This window comes from Propithecus coquereli, unplaced genomic scaffold, assembly GCF_000956105.1.
Source record: "Propithecus coquereli isolate 6110/MARCELLA unplaced genomic scaffold, Pcoq_1.0 Scaffold20, whole genome shotgun sequence".
Taxonomy (NCBI): domain Eukaryota; kingdom Metazoa; phylum Chordata; class Mammalia; order Primates; family Indriidae; genus Propithecus; species Propithecus coquereli.
Genome location: NW_012144967.1, coordinates 1,788,885 through 1,803,696, shown reverse-complemented (window position 1 = coordinate 1,803,696; position 14,812 = coordinate 1,788,885). Strand labels below are relative to the sequence as shown.

At 40.9% G+C, this 14,812-nt stretch overlaps 1 protein-coding gene across 1 annotated transcript in view; it reads left to right on the top strand.

Moving 5' to 3' along the window:
• The first annotated feature begins 8,196 nt into the window (after positions 1–8,196).
• ARRDC4 (arrestin domain containing 4) overlaps positions 8,197–14,812 on the top strand; it is a 12,939-nt gene continuing 6,323 nt past the window's right edge. The window contains exons 1-4 of the mRNA XM_012643672.1: positions 8,197–8,656; positions 12,872–12,938; positions 13,181–13,328; positions 13,714–13,724. Coding sequence (XP_012499126.1) covers positions 8,362–8,656; positions 12,872–12,938; positions 13,181–13,328; positions 13,714–13,724 — 521 coding nt within the window. The 5' untranslated portion in view covers positions 8,197–8,361. The remainder of the gene's footprint in view (positions 8,657–12,871; positions 12,939–13,180; positions 13,329–13,713; positions 13,725–14,812) is intronic.

The window sequence follows — 14,812 nt, the reverse complement described above, 5'->3', positions numbered from 1 at the left end:
AACTTGAAGGGCAAACTGTAACACAAGTGAGTTTTTTGGAGGGTTTTCTCTGTTTTATCTCCTGGCTTTGAACCAAGGGTGGTCCCAGTGTGGAACTACCAGAGGGTACAAGCTGAAAAAACTCAGAGACAAAACTATCTTATGTCTAGAGCAGCAGCCCCCAAACTCTTTGGCATCAGGGACTGGTTTCATGGAAGACAATTTATCCACGGACTTGGGGTGTGGGGGAGGAGATGGTTTCAAGACGATTCAAGCTCATTACATTTGTTGTGCAGTCAAATCTCTCTGCTAATAATAATCTTTATTTGCTGCTGCTCCCCAGCGCTAGCATCATCACCTTAGCTCCACCTCAGATCATCAGGCATTAGATTCTCATAAGGAGCACACAACCTAGATCCCTCTCATGCGCAGTTGACAGTAGGGTTCTTGCTCCTGCAAGAATCTAATGCCGTGCTGATCTGACTGGAGGGGGAGCTTATGTAGTGATACAAGCAATGGGGAGTGGCTGTAAATACAGTTGAAGCTTCACTCTCTCACCTCCTGCTGTATTGCCCAGTTCCTAACAGGCCACGGACTGGCACCAGTCTGCAGCCTGGGAATTAGGGACCACAGGTCTAGAGAACCAGGAAAAGGGGTATCTGCAAGCAGGAAAGCTTGGAGAAAATCACTCTTTATTTTTAAATAAAATTTTACTTTGGGCCGGGCACGGTGGCTCACATTTGTAATCCTGGTGTCCTGATAGGCTGAGACAGGAGGATTGCTTGAGGCCCGGAGTTCAAGAACAGCCTGAGCAAGAGCAAGACCTTGTCTTTACAAAAATAGAAAAAAAAAATATATTAGCCAGGTGTGGTGGTGCAAGCCTGTAGTCCCTGGTACTCAGGAGGCTGAGGCAGGAGATTCCCTTGAGCCCAGGAGTTTGAGGTTGCAGTGAGCTGTGATGACGCCACCGCACTCTAGCCCAGGTGACAGAGTGAGATTCTGTCTCAAAAAACAATTTACTTTGGAAAAGATTTATATTTACAGAAAAATTGCACAGATAGTACAGAGAGATCTCACGTACTCTTCACTCAGTTTCCCCCATTGTTAACATCTTACATTACCATAGTCCATTTGTGAAAACTACGAAATCAATATTGGCATTACTATTAATTACTATCAATAGTAACTAAACTCCAGACGTTTTTTGGATTCACAAGTTTTTCCACTAAAGTCCTTTTTCTGTTCCAGGATCCAATCCAGGATACCATATTGCATTTAGTCACCACGAATCCTTAGTCTTCTCTGATCTATGACAGTTTCTTAGTCTTTTCTTATAATATTTTTCATGGTCTTGAGAATTTTGCGGAGTATTAAATATATTGTAGAAGGCCTTCAAATTGAGTTTTCCTGATGTTTTCCTCATGCCTAGACTGAAGTTATGGGTTTGAGGAAAGACTATCAAAGAAGTATGGTGCCCTTTCCATAACATCATATCAAAGGTACATGCTATCAACATAACTTATCAGTGGTGATGGTAATCTTCATCACATGGCCTAAATCATGTTTGTTTGGCTGAAAGCAAGTCACTAAGCCTAGTACACACTCAAGGTAAGAGGGAACAGAATCTACATAAATTATTTGGAATTATTCTGTAAGGAAGATTTGTCTGTTTTGCCCCATTTATATATTGATGCCTTGAGGGTGCCTGTGGTCCTGGAGCTATACTCAGGTGGTTATGGTGGAACAGGTACCTAAAATTCAAAGAGAAAACCTGTCTTTATGGCTAGAAGAAATGGGAAAAGAAGACCTGTGGTCTGGAGTGGGAGGAGAATCCCCACTGTACTTTCCCTCTTTTCTTCACTGCTTTACCCAATCACACAGTGGCATATGTAGCTAAAATTGCTAGAGAAACACCAAATATCTACCATGAGGATTAGAGAATAGGCCCCTGGGAGCCATGGGGAGTGGAGGAGATAATGAAGAGGGAAGAAATGAATAAGAGGATCCCTTAATTCTGTTCATGGACTGACTCAAGGCCCAGGCTCACTCTGAGCTGCTCATGTGTGGAACAGACCCATAGAAGAAGAGCAAAGTCACTGAGCACTACACTGACAGTGGAACCACTGCCCACAGAAGGTGAGACAGACTTGCAGTCCAAACACGCCCAGGTTTACGGCCTGTGAAAATAAAGAAGTTGACATTCTCCAGAGGATTTTTAAAATGAATTTTTAATTATTAGGGGTCCAGAATAGCTGTATATATGTATAGGGTACCTGTGATATTTTGATACAGGCATACAATATGCAATAATCAAATCAGGGTAACTGGGGTATCCATCACCTCAGGCATTTCTTAGTGTTAAGAATATTCTAATTCCAGTCTTTTAGTTATTTTAAAGTATACCCTTATTGTTGAATATAGTCACTTTGTTGTGTTGTCAAATATTGTTGATTCTATATAACTAACTATATTTTTGCACCCATTAACCATCCCCACTTTATCCTCCTCTCCTCACAGCCCTTCCTAGCATCCAGTAACCATCATTCTACTCTCCGTCTCCATAAGACAATTGTTTTAATATTTAGATCACTCATATGAGTGAGAATGTGCAAGATTCGTCTTTCTGTGTTTGGCTTATTTCACTTAGCATAATGTTCTCCAGTTTCATCCAGGTTGTTGCAAATGGCAGCATTTCATTCTTTCTCGTGGCTATATAATACTGCACTGTGTATATGTACCACAGTATCTTTATCCTTTCATCTGCTGATGGACACTTAGGTTGATTCCAAATCTTGGCTATTGTGAATAGTGCTACAATAAACATGGTAGTGCAGATATCTTTTCAATATACTGAATTCCCTTCTTTTGGATATGTACCTAGCAGTGGGATTGCTGGGTAATATGATATGGTAGTTCTATTTTTAGTTTTTGGAGGAAACCCTATACTGTTCTCCATAGTGGTTACACTAATTTACATTCCCACCAATAGCGTATGAGGGTTCCCCTTTCTCCATATCCTATCCAGTTTTGTTATTGCCTAGTTTTTTGACAAAAGTCATTTTAACTGGGGTGAGATGATACCTCATTAAAGTTTTGATTTGCATTTCTCTGAAGACGAATGATGTTGAGCATTTTTCCGTATATCTGTTGGCCATTTATATGTCGTCTTTTGAGAAATGTCTATTCAGATACTTTGCCCATTTTTAACGGGATTATTTGACTTTTTCCTATTGCATTGTTGGAGCTCTTTATATATTCTAGTTATTGGTCACTTATCAGATGGATAGTTTGCAAATATCTTCTCCCACCCTATGGGTTGTCTCTTTACTTTGTTGATTGTTTCCTTTGCTGTACAGAAGCTTTTAAGCTTGATGTGATCCCATTTGTCCAATTTTGCTTTGGTTGTCTGTGCTTTGGGATTATTACTCATGAAGTCCTTGCCCAGACCAATATCCTGATGTGTTTCCCCAATATTTTCTTTTCACAGTTTTCATTTTAATAGTACCTAGAGTCTTATGACATAATATGCAAATTTTCTAGGATATAATCTAAAATTACTCAAAATACAAAAATAAAAATCTCATAAAATATGACTAATTCTCAAGAGAAAAGACAGACATCAACCCTGATATAACACAGATATTGAAATTTTTTCAAAGACCTTAAAACAACTCATGCTTAATGAGGTAAAGATAGACATTCTAGAAATGATTGGAAAGACAGATGCTCTTAGCGAAGAATTAGAAACTATTAACTGGAAGTTATAATATCTGAAATGAAAAGTCACTGGATGGTCTTAATAACACAATAAAGGTGATAGAGGAAACAGTCAGTAAACTTGAAAACAGATAAATAGAATTACCTAACCTCTACAACAGAAAGGAAAAGGATCAAAAAAATCAGTCTGAGTAAGCTGCGTGACATTATAAAAAATATCTAACATTCTGATATTGGAATTTCAAAAGAAGGGGGCTTGTGCAAAAACAAAATTTGATGACAAAATGGCAGAAAACACAAATTTGGTAAAAGACATAAATTTACATCTTTAACAACTTCAGAAAGACAAACAGAACAAACCCAAACAAAACTCAAAGAAAATCAAACCCAACTATACTATAATCAAACTACTGAAAACTAAAGATGAAGGAAAAAATCTTGAAAGTGGGCATAAAAAAATTACTAATTATACACGGAGGAAGAACAATTTGAAAGACTATTGATACCTTATCAGAAATCAAGTTTCTCAGAAGACACTGGAATAACATTCATAAAGTGCTGAAAGAACTGTCAACCCAGAATTTCATATCTAGTAAAAACATCCATCAGTAATGATGGCAAAATGCAAACATTCTCAGCTGAACAAAAACTAAGAAAATTCATTGTCAACAGGGCATCTCTAAGGCAAATGCTAAAGGAAATTCTTCAAACTAAAATGTTACCTGATGAAACCTGAAACTTCAGGAATAAAGAAAGAGTAACAGAAACGGCAAATATCTGGGTAATTATAATAGACTATTTTTCTTCTTTTGAGTTCTTCCAAATACATATAACTGTTGAAAGCAAAAATGTAAACATTGTCTGGTGGAGTTTTCAGTGTATGTAGATGTAAGACACATGACAACTGTAACATAAAAAGGGAAGCAGTAATTTCTACAGCAACTGCTAAAAATATATACAAAAATAAAAATAATAGATAAATTTAAATGGATTACTAAAAGATGTTCAAATAATAAAATTAAGGAAAGAAAAGGAGAACAGAGAAACATGCACACACACTAATTAAGGCACAATCAAAGCAAATAATAAAATAATTCCTATAAAACTAACTGTATTAGTCCATTTAGGTTACTATAACAAAATACCATGAACTATGTGGCTTATAAACAACAAATATTTATTTCTCACAGCTCAAGGGACGGGAAATTTTAAGATCAAGGCCCTAGAAGATTTGGTATCGGGTGAGAGCCCCAGTCTTAGTCTCTTTAGTGTTGTTGTAACAGAATAAATATCTAAGACTGGGTAATTTATAAAGAAAAGAGGTTTATTTGGCTCATGATTCTGGTAGCTGAAAAGTCCAAGATTGGGCAGTTGCATCTGGTAAGGGACTCAGGCTGCTTCCACTCATGGTAGAAAACAGAGGGGAGCAGATGTGTGCAAACAGATCACATGGCAAGAGAGGAAGTAAGAGACAAGAACCTAGGAAGTCAGACTTGTTTTAACAACCTCTTTTCATGGGAACTAATCCAGTCCTATGAGGGCAACAACTCCCTCCAGCCAGGGGGCAATAATCTATTCATGAGATCCACCCTCAAAACCCAAAAACTTCCCACTAGGCCTCAACTCCCAACCCTGCTATATTGGGGATCAAATTTCAATGTGAGTTTTGGTAGGGACAAACCATACCTAAGCTACAGTAGCTTGCTTCCTCATAGATGATAGCTTCTATGTCCTTGCATGATGGAAGAAGTGAAAGATCTCTCTTATGCCTCTTTTCTAAGGATTCTAACCCCATTCATAAGAGCTCTGCTCTCATAATCGAATCATCTCCCAAAGGCCCCACCTCTTGATACTATCACCTTGGCAGTTAGGATTTCAACATATGAATTTGTGGGGGAGAGGGTGGGCACAAACATCCAAATTATAGGACCAACCTTATCAAAGATTACATATGCAAACGGTATAAACACGTTAATTAAAAGACAGATTATCAGATTGCACTTCAAAAAAACTCATATGCTGCTATATTAATGTTAGCTGAATTTGAATATCCATTTTAATGTATGCACAATAAAAATGAAACTTTATCTGTGAATGAGGCGAATCATGTGTAAATTACCTTCTCTCTAATTTTAGAAGTTTATTTTATTTTATTTTTACTTAAATATCCTTTAAATGTCTGGATGGGGTAGCTCTGCTCAATAGCAAACTTGGCCAGACTCACTCAAGCCACTCAAAGGGCTCTATGCATTAACTACTCAATAGCCATTTACTCTTCTTCCCTGTTAACAGAGCTCCGATTTTGTTCAGCCTCCAAAGAAGAATCAGTGGTCTAAATGAATTGTAAAAATCTCCTTACTTTTTGCCAGTTAATGACCTACAGACACACATGTGACTTAGTTTTGGCCAATGACATGTAAGAAGTCTGTTGGAGGCATCTAGGAAATAAATACATTTTATTTCTGGAAGAAGAGAGAAAAGTCTTTTCTTGGGGTGGGGGGGCTGCAGACATGCCCTTGCTTTATGTTATTTTGAATTCTATTGTGTGAGAAAGCGACACTTTTGAGCTGTGGTAAGCATGACTACCATGAAGGGAGCTGAGTGTGTCAGAGAAGACAGGTAAAAGGAGTCTGATGAACCAACCCTAACAGTACCTACTCTACTACTGAACTTCTTATCAAGTAAATAAGAAATATACTTACTGGGTAAGCCACTGTTGGTCACACATTCTGTTACCTGTAGTCAAAATTGACAAGTGAGCAGTCTTCTCTTTCCAAGCACAGAATGTCATGTCTGTACTTCTGTCCTTTCATCATTCTGTTAAAGCCATTGTCCTTTTACCCACCTCCCAGCCACTTAATTTGGAGGGAAGAGGGTTGGAGAATAACATCTTCCTGGAGACAATGAAAGTGTAAAGCAAGTGGCAGAGTACACTCATTTATTGCAGAATCAATAATACTGCATGGGTTGGGATTCATCATTCGGTTAATCAACAAGCATTTTATTGAGCACTTGTTTTATGCTAAGCTTTACGTTAGGTACCTGAGGTAAAAAAAATAAATGAGAAGGAGTTCCGTGTTTCTAGTGGGGATGACGGATAATATGCAAATAAACATATGAGGTCAGATTGTATTAGGAAGGAAAGTAGGCAGAGTAGGAGCATGTTGGGGGCTACTCTACACAAAATGATCAGAGAATAACAGCGATTTCAGAACTCTACGCAGAGCTGAATTTGTGGCCTTTTCCACTTCGAGAGGTAATTAGGAAACTTAGGACGTGTAAAGCCTTATTGAAGTTCCACATTAATAATGCAAATTCAAAGAGGGTAGTACAACCACCTTTACTTTGGGATACTCTCCTTTCCTTCCTTCCTTCTTCCCTTCCTCCCTCCCTCCCTTTCTTCCAAGCTACACCAAGAAAAATTTTTAATCTTATTATGAGATTAATAAATACGTGATAACAACAACTGTGGAACTTTGCTAAGCAGGGGAACTTGAAAGGTTATACAATGATGGCCAGATAGTGACAGCTATGATATAATAGATGGTGAAAAAAATTTAGAACAGAGAAGGAATGGTGACTTAAAGAAAATGAAACAGGACACGCGAGAGGAGCGATGGGCGTGGGGAAACAAAGTTATTAAGGCAACTGGAAATTTTTGTGGATATAATACTGAGGTCAGGAAATACTTTAGGGTGGGGCAGAAACAACCTGATTCATGACCTTATTTAGAACAGGAAGAATATGGAGTTCCCGCCATTCCCAGCTCAGCGAGACTGCGGAGCCTGTGAGCAGAACGCCTTAGGAGTGGTACCAGGTTTAGAACCACAGCCTTCATTTTTCTTGTCTGCGGCTCTTACCTAGGCTGGGAGATCTGAAACTCAGGAGGGGCAGGGCTCAGGAACCTGGAAGTTAGTAAAGTCCAAGTTGTTCAGGAAAGTTCCAATGTGGCTGCCCCGAAGGTCTCACGGGGAAACACTGCCGAGTTCTATTTTCCAGGGCATCTGCTTCCTCTCTAGCATTGCAGATGTAATCATAAACACAAGCCAGTTGCAGCCACAATTTCTCGTTCTAGCGTGAACCCTGTGACTCCTGCAAACAGTCCTCACGCTACTAGAAACCCCGCCCCCGTTCGTAACCATAGGAACGGCTGCCACGCCGGGAGCTGGAGGTACCTTGTTCCGCCCCCTCCCTGACAGATATTGTTTCTCACTGTCTGTCCACATGGGCGCACCGCCTCGCTATTGGTCCGTGCCCCAGGCCTGTGCCTTGCCCCAGCCAATAAACGACCTGTGCACGTGCACGCTTGCGTCTCCCGATTGGCCAACACTTCCTGATCACGCACTGCCTTCCTGCGCCAGCCCACGCCTGGGAGCGCCAATGAAATGACTCAGTAGCCATTTACAACTAATCGGCAAGAAGCAGGGCTCACAGCTGGCCAATGGGCGCCCTCTGGGAGTGGGCTGTCCCGGCCCCTTTTCAGTCCCAGCTGGGTTTGTTAAAGCGACAGGGCCCAAGGCGTGCTGGTGCTCCACCAGGTACCTCACAGGGGCCGCGGCAGCCCTCAGCGTGCGGCGAGCGCCCGTGACAGCGGCGCTGCGGGGCTCGTGACCCCGGCTCCGGGCCTCTGCCGACCTCTGTGGCGGGGCCGCGTCGCCCGGCAAGATGGGCGGCGAGGCGGGGTCCGCGGCGGCCGTGGGCTCCGAGGGCCGCGTCAAGAACCTGGGTCTGGTGTTCGAGGACGAGCGCAAGGGCTGTTACTCGAGCGGCGAGACGGTGGCCGGGCACGTGCTGCTGGAGGCGGCCGAGCCGGTGGCCCTGCGAGCGCTGCGCCTGGAGGCCCAGGGCCGCGCCACCGCCGCCTGGGGCCCGAGCGCAGGCGTCAGCGCCGCGACCCCGGCCGCCGCCTCGGAGGTGGAATACCTGAACGTGCGCCTGAGTCTGCAAGAACCCCCTGCCGGTGAGCGCAGGCGACCGCCTGGGTCTCCCCACCAGGCTGTGGCAGGGCCAGGGAGGGGCTGGGAGGGGGCGCGCCGGCGGGATGCCCACCTGGCAGGTGGGCTCAGGGCAGGCTTCTGGAGGTGGGGGCTGCCCCGTGGACGGCCGGAGCCTCGGTGTGGTCGCAGGTGAGTGGTGGGTAACAATGCCTCTGGCCCAACCTCACGGCAACCGAGAGAGGAAGAGCTAGGGTGCTCAGGTCTACCTGGCGCGCTGCCCCTGGCTCACCCGGGCCTACCCAATACCAGGAGTCTCTGGATCTTCTAGAACAGCGAACGAAGGGTGTGGGCCATTGGTTGCCATGGGAACCTCCGATTGGATAGCGGGGGATCTGGGATCTAGGTCCTGGTCCTTGTGGCCTGAAGAATGGAGGGCGGAACCAGTGTCTTTGAGGTTCCATTCTGGGGGGCCCAGTGCTTGATGGCTTCCACTCAGACCCAAACGGGACCTAGATATTGGTTCTTGGTACATGATGAATTAGCAGAAACTCAGTCTTGGGAAGAGGGAAGTAAGCAGTTCCTGAGGATTAGGAGTTCAAAGGAAGTGTTTCTAGGCTTGACCATCATGCTTGGTTTCCCTCTTCTGGGGAGCAGGACAACTTAGAGTTCTGCCTCTATCTGATACTGCTGCTTTTTCCTTCCTTTGCATCCTCTTCCTCCCCCCTGTTCTCCCCACCCCACCTCACCCCTACCAAAAGGCCTTTAATGACAGTACCGCCTGGGCGTTTCTGGATTATCCTTCTTGTTCATTTTTATGAGGTCCAGTTAGTAGTGTAGATTTTCCAGAAGTACCCATGTGAGGACCCACTGTGTGGGTGTTCCATTAATATTAGGTACAAAAATTGATCTCCTTAATCACAAAAATACTAGGAACGGTGGATATTAGTCTTCTTTCAGTGGGTGGAAGCTATCTTTCAGTGGATGGAAGCTATTTTACACTTTGACCTTGCTGCCTCATCAGCAAATCAAATGAAATAAGGGTATGTACCCTCCCTCCTTGAAGAGTAAAATGCATTGTATGTATATACCTAACCCTTGCTATGTCTTACACAAAATAGAATGTGCCGTTTTGCCTTATCCTACTATGAAGAAGTAGACTGTCCACAGTTAAATCCTCAAAGTTTGTGATAATCCAAGTGATCCTAAAATTGTAGTGAGGAAAACCATATTTGGAACCCAAGCTTTCTTTTGGGTAAATAAGGAACAGTGTGTTAGGTGGCAGTTCTCACCTGCCTCCAAGCCCTTTCATCAGTGTGATGTCCAGATCAGCCCATGCGTGCCTCCCCCAGTGGTAACAGACCACACAGATTTTCAAGATGGCTGAATGGTGTAAAGACCATGGAAGAGAGATTTCTCCAGGACTTTGGACTTTCTGTATCTCTGGGCCCATAACTACTGAATAAATAAATGTAGATTAAAAGCAGTTGAATTTGGGATTAGCAGTGAAAATTTGCTTTGGTAACATCTGGGCTAACAAGTAGTTTTTTGATTCACAAGTCAAGTCTCATTTTTTCATCCTGATGGAATGGAATGTCTAAACCTAGACAATTTGTAAATCTTCAACTTGCTTTAGAATTTATCATAACAGATATTGGCAACAATTCTATTTTACTTAAAATCCTAGTCTCTTTTATATGAGGGGGAAAAAAATCACTCCTAACATATCTATACCTTGGAAGAAGTTAGTAATTTAACATAGTCATAGATTCTCAGGGTCATTTAATTACAAAGCTGGCTGTATTTTAGTCACTTGTAGAGACTTTTAGAAATCTAGGTATCTGGGAAATGTGGCCCTGGGATTTATTTTCAAAAACTCTCCCCAGATCATTCTTTGACATGTTAATCTAATCCAACTTCTTGCTATCATTGTGATTGATTTTCTTCATCTTTTTATTGAGGAACTATGGTAAAAAGACAACAAGACAAAACCAGAGAATTTTTTCAGCTCTTGGTCACCCACCAGCAGTGTGACCTTATGCAAGTCCCTCACCCTTCCCGAGCCCCAGTCTCTACCTCTGTAATGGTTCTCTGGATCCTACAGTTCTTGAAAAAGCTTTTAATTATGAACTTTGGCTATAAGACCATTAGCGAATGAAACATCTCCCTGTGACTTTATAGTCCTCAGTGTACGAGACAGAAGTAATGAGCCATGAGAACAGAAGCAGCAATAGGCACATGATTCAGCTTGTGAACCTTATTAATTTGAAACAATAAAAATTAAAAAGAAGGAAAGAAAACAAAGATTTGATTCTGAGTACTATAACCCATTTTTATCAGTTTTTCAATTTTTTTTTCCTGTTTATGTTTTGAGATGACTGGAAGTCTGATTTTAACTGGTATAGTTCCTGTGTTGATTTGTTTCCCTGTGAAAGGGGAACTTCATCTCTCTCTCTTATCCTCTTTTAATATCCTGGGCAACTCTGTTCTGGACACATTCCTGACATGCTCTTCCTCATGCTGTTCCCTTCATCTAAACCCCTTCCTACTCATCTCCATTCCAACCCTCAGGTTCTTGAGGTGTCAGGCCCACCCACATTCCTATGTGGATGCTCTACGTTCTAGCACTGTGTGGTCATTACTTGTGTACAAATGTCTAGTCCCCTTTCCGCCCCTGGTCTGTTTGAGGATTATCAACAGTACCTGAAATCTAAGCAAAATCTAAATTTTGAACTCAAATGAAATCCGCATTTTTAAACATTTTTAAATACCTGTACTTGGTCATGTTCTGTAATCTAATGATTATAAATTAGAACTTTAGTCCAGCTCTCCGAGGAGCATTGGGATTGCCTTGAGCTTTTCACTTGATCGCTGTAAAGTTGAGATGCTTCCCTGGCTTCCAGTTCTCTCTCTCTCTGCTGGGACACTTCTGAGCACACCTAGCCCCTGTGTTCACCCTAGCACTGTCATTTATCATGATCTCATGTCCCTGTGACTTATTCTTGTTCACTTTGCCTCCAAGTCACCCACCTGTAGAGTATTTCTATTCAGATGGTCTTTAGTGGCACCTATGTTACTTTCCCCCCCCGCAATGTATTACACATTGAAAATTGAGGATAGATTCAGAACACTTTGTGGGCCACTATTGTGTTCCTATTTTCTAAAAGTACAGGCAAGGTTGGAATGTTAGCTGAATGGTTTAAGTTCATAAAACTCTAGTATTTAAGTGAGAAAAAAAAAGACATCCCATTTCAGTAGTGATTTCTGCCCTTTAAAATTGTTTTCAATGAATGGATAAAGTGGAGATCTTAATTTTAGTGTCAGGTGCCCAAGCAAATCTCTGACAAAGTTCTCTCTCTGTGCTCCCCCTTCTTCTTCTTATTTATCTGCCCTCCATCCCCCCACAGTGAGGGAATTTAGTATTAAATCTGAGCATTCAGTGAAGGGAAAGTTTACAAGTATCTCAAGAGAGCCACCCGACCCACAGTGAAACCATGGGGTCTGCTTTGGATCTGAATTAAACAGATTGTCTATGTACATTCATTAGAGGTTCCAGCGGTGCCTCTGGCATTACACAGTCCCTCCACACCCTGCATTTTGGCCTTCTCACAATCAGTGATAAGCCTCTGCATCAGTAATGGAGCTGGCAACCCAAAGCAAAGGGCCATGGCTATGCTTGGTAAAGCCCTTAATCCCAAGTTAACCACCAAGAAACTCTATTCATCAGCAGAGCACTAGGGTAAATTTGTCTTGTTGGTTTGCTGTTTTGTAATATAATACCCACTATTAATATTCATAAATTTTTCACTTTCCTTTCCATCTCTGCCCAAAGAATACATAATGTGATTTTTGTGGTATACCCGAAATAAATCTTTCGCTAAATTAATTTTAGTCCAGTTTAATATTGGTATATCATGTTAGTATAATAGACTGGGGTAAACAATTGTGAATTTTTATACATACATACATACATCTATATACATGTGTACACACGTATAGATGTATGTTGGAGCTATGGGCTCTAGCACTTTATGGAAATTGTGTAATTGGTCTATTTGAGAATTGAATTGTGTGTGTATGTTATTAAAAACTGATTCAATTTTAATTCTCTAAATCTGTTTAATGAACTTTGGGAGCATACTGCATTATATAGCCAGGAAGACCTTCTTTAAAAATATGGTTGTAAAACCTCTTGATCTGATATTAACCTTAATTAAAATAAAATGTAATATCTTTTATAGGCGAAGGTATCATTTTATTACAGCCTGGAAAACATGAATTTCCATTTCGCTTTCAACTTCCATCTGAGTAAGTGAAACTATATAAGTTTGTGATTATCTTTCCCTGTGATATGTCTGTCCAAATGTATGGGTACCAGGTTATCTTCTAACTCCCAAGTATGCCTGTTTATGCTGAATAGCATAGTCCCTAGGCAGACTTACCCTGCCTATACTTTTTTTCCCCCAATCTAAAACATTTAAACCATGCTTTTCCTGGTTTTGTTTAACTGAAAAATAAACTTGTAAATTAACGTCTTTGGTTTGTTTCAGACCTTTGGTCACCTCATTTACCGGGAAATATGGAAGTATTCAGTACTGTGTGAGGGCGGTTTTGGAACGGCCCAAGGTACCTGATCAGAGCGTAAAGCGGGAACTCCAGGTTGTTAGTCATATTGATGTCAACACACCGGCATTATTAGTAAGTTCTTCCTTTTTCTCTTCCTCCTCCTCCTCTCTTCCTCCTGTCTTCCCTTCCTCCTTCCTTTCAGTAGTGTTATCTGTATTTAGCCAGTTTAGTGGTAGTCTGTCCTGTCACTTTCTGATGGTTTAGAAAATACAATCTTGTAACCCGTAGGCATTCACTACAAATATATGATTCTAGGTTGGGCAAATTACAAATTGTGTGTGTTAATACTATTGATTATGTCCCTGCTGTTCAGGGCTTCTTTTGCCAAAAAGTTACACAGGCTTGAAATGCATTAATAAGGCTTAATAACAATAATGCACACACAGAGAGTGGTTACTTTTACCAGAGCGGCCACATTCACAGGACTGTGATATTCTAAACTCTTCAATAATAGCAGGTTGAGGAACAGTAATTATGGAAGAGTATTAATCATGCTCAGCCTGTTATTGAAGCTCAGGCCATTATGCTATGTATCCTTCCATTTTGCATGTCATTTTCTAACATTAAGTAAGTGCATGCAGCTGCCGCCGAGATCCTTTCACTTATCATTTCCTTATGACAGATTTGGCCACATTAAAGCATTGAACTTCTAATAATCACCAGAAATACTGTAGACTGATAAGAAAGATCAGGCTATAAGTAACAACAGAATAGGCAAGATGGGAGCTAATGAGCTAGATTCTTTTATCTAAACCCATATTATCAAAATAATATAAAATTATACCTTGTACTTTCATGATAGCTACTAAGACCTAATGGTTCTTCATTTAAATATGAATGAATGATTTTTTACTTCATAGAAAATACTGAGATAATTTAAACTTTCCATTATGATACTGATGTGACAAAGATGTATTTTTAGTGTTGGAGGTTTCTTTTTCCAGCCAATGTTTTTAAAAACAAGGAAGAAGCCAGCAGTTAAAAGTTGTTTGACTCCTATTTTCACATGAAAAAGAAATAGAATTTTATCTAATGTTCACTTTTAGATTGTGAAAAGATAACAAATATGGTGTGGTTGTATGGTCACTTATGGCCAAAACCATAAAATAACCAGCACCCAGCTGCCCTGGTTTATAGCTACGACTTTAACAGCTGCTCAAAACTCATTTGAAAATGGGTGAAGCTAAGTGTCTTGTATTTGTATAAACTACTTAGAACCGGGCAGTTAAATATTTCTAAAGTCTTTGTGACCATTGTGGCAATTGATTTTTGGCAAAAACAGACACTACGTATTTTTTACTATTCTTTCTATAAATAAAGAAAAAATATTGCGGGTAACTTTGGGTTGTATAGGACGGTTTTGATGTGTGCAACTTTTAAACTAAGCATTGTAAATCTTGTGTCATTTCTCTTGTTACTATGGAATAGAATACTATAGTGGAGTGGTGTGTTTCATAACCTTTTTAGATCTGTTAACACTGGGTATGTCATTGCACCATTACACAAAATCCCAAAACTATTCCAAATTAAGGACACCTAAAATTTCTGCCTGATTA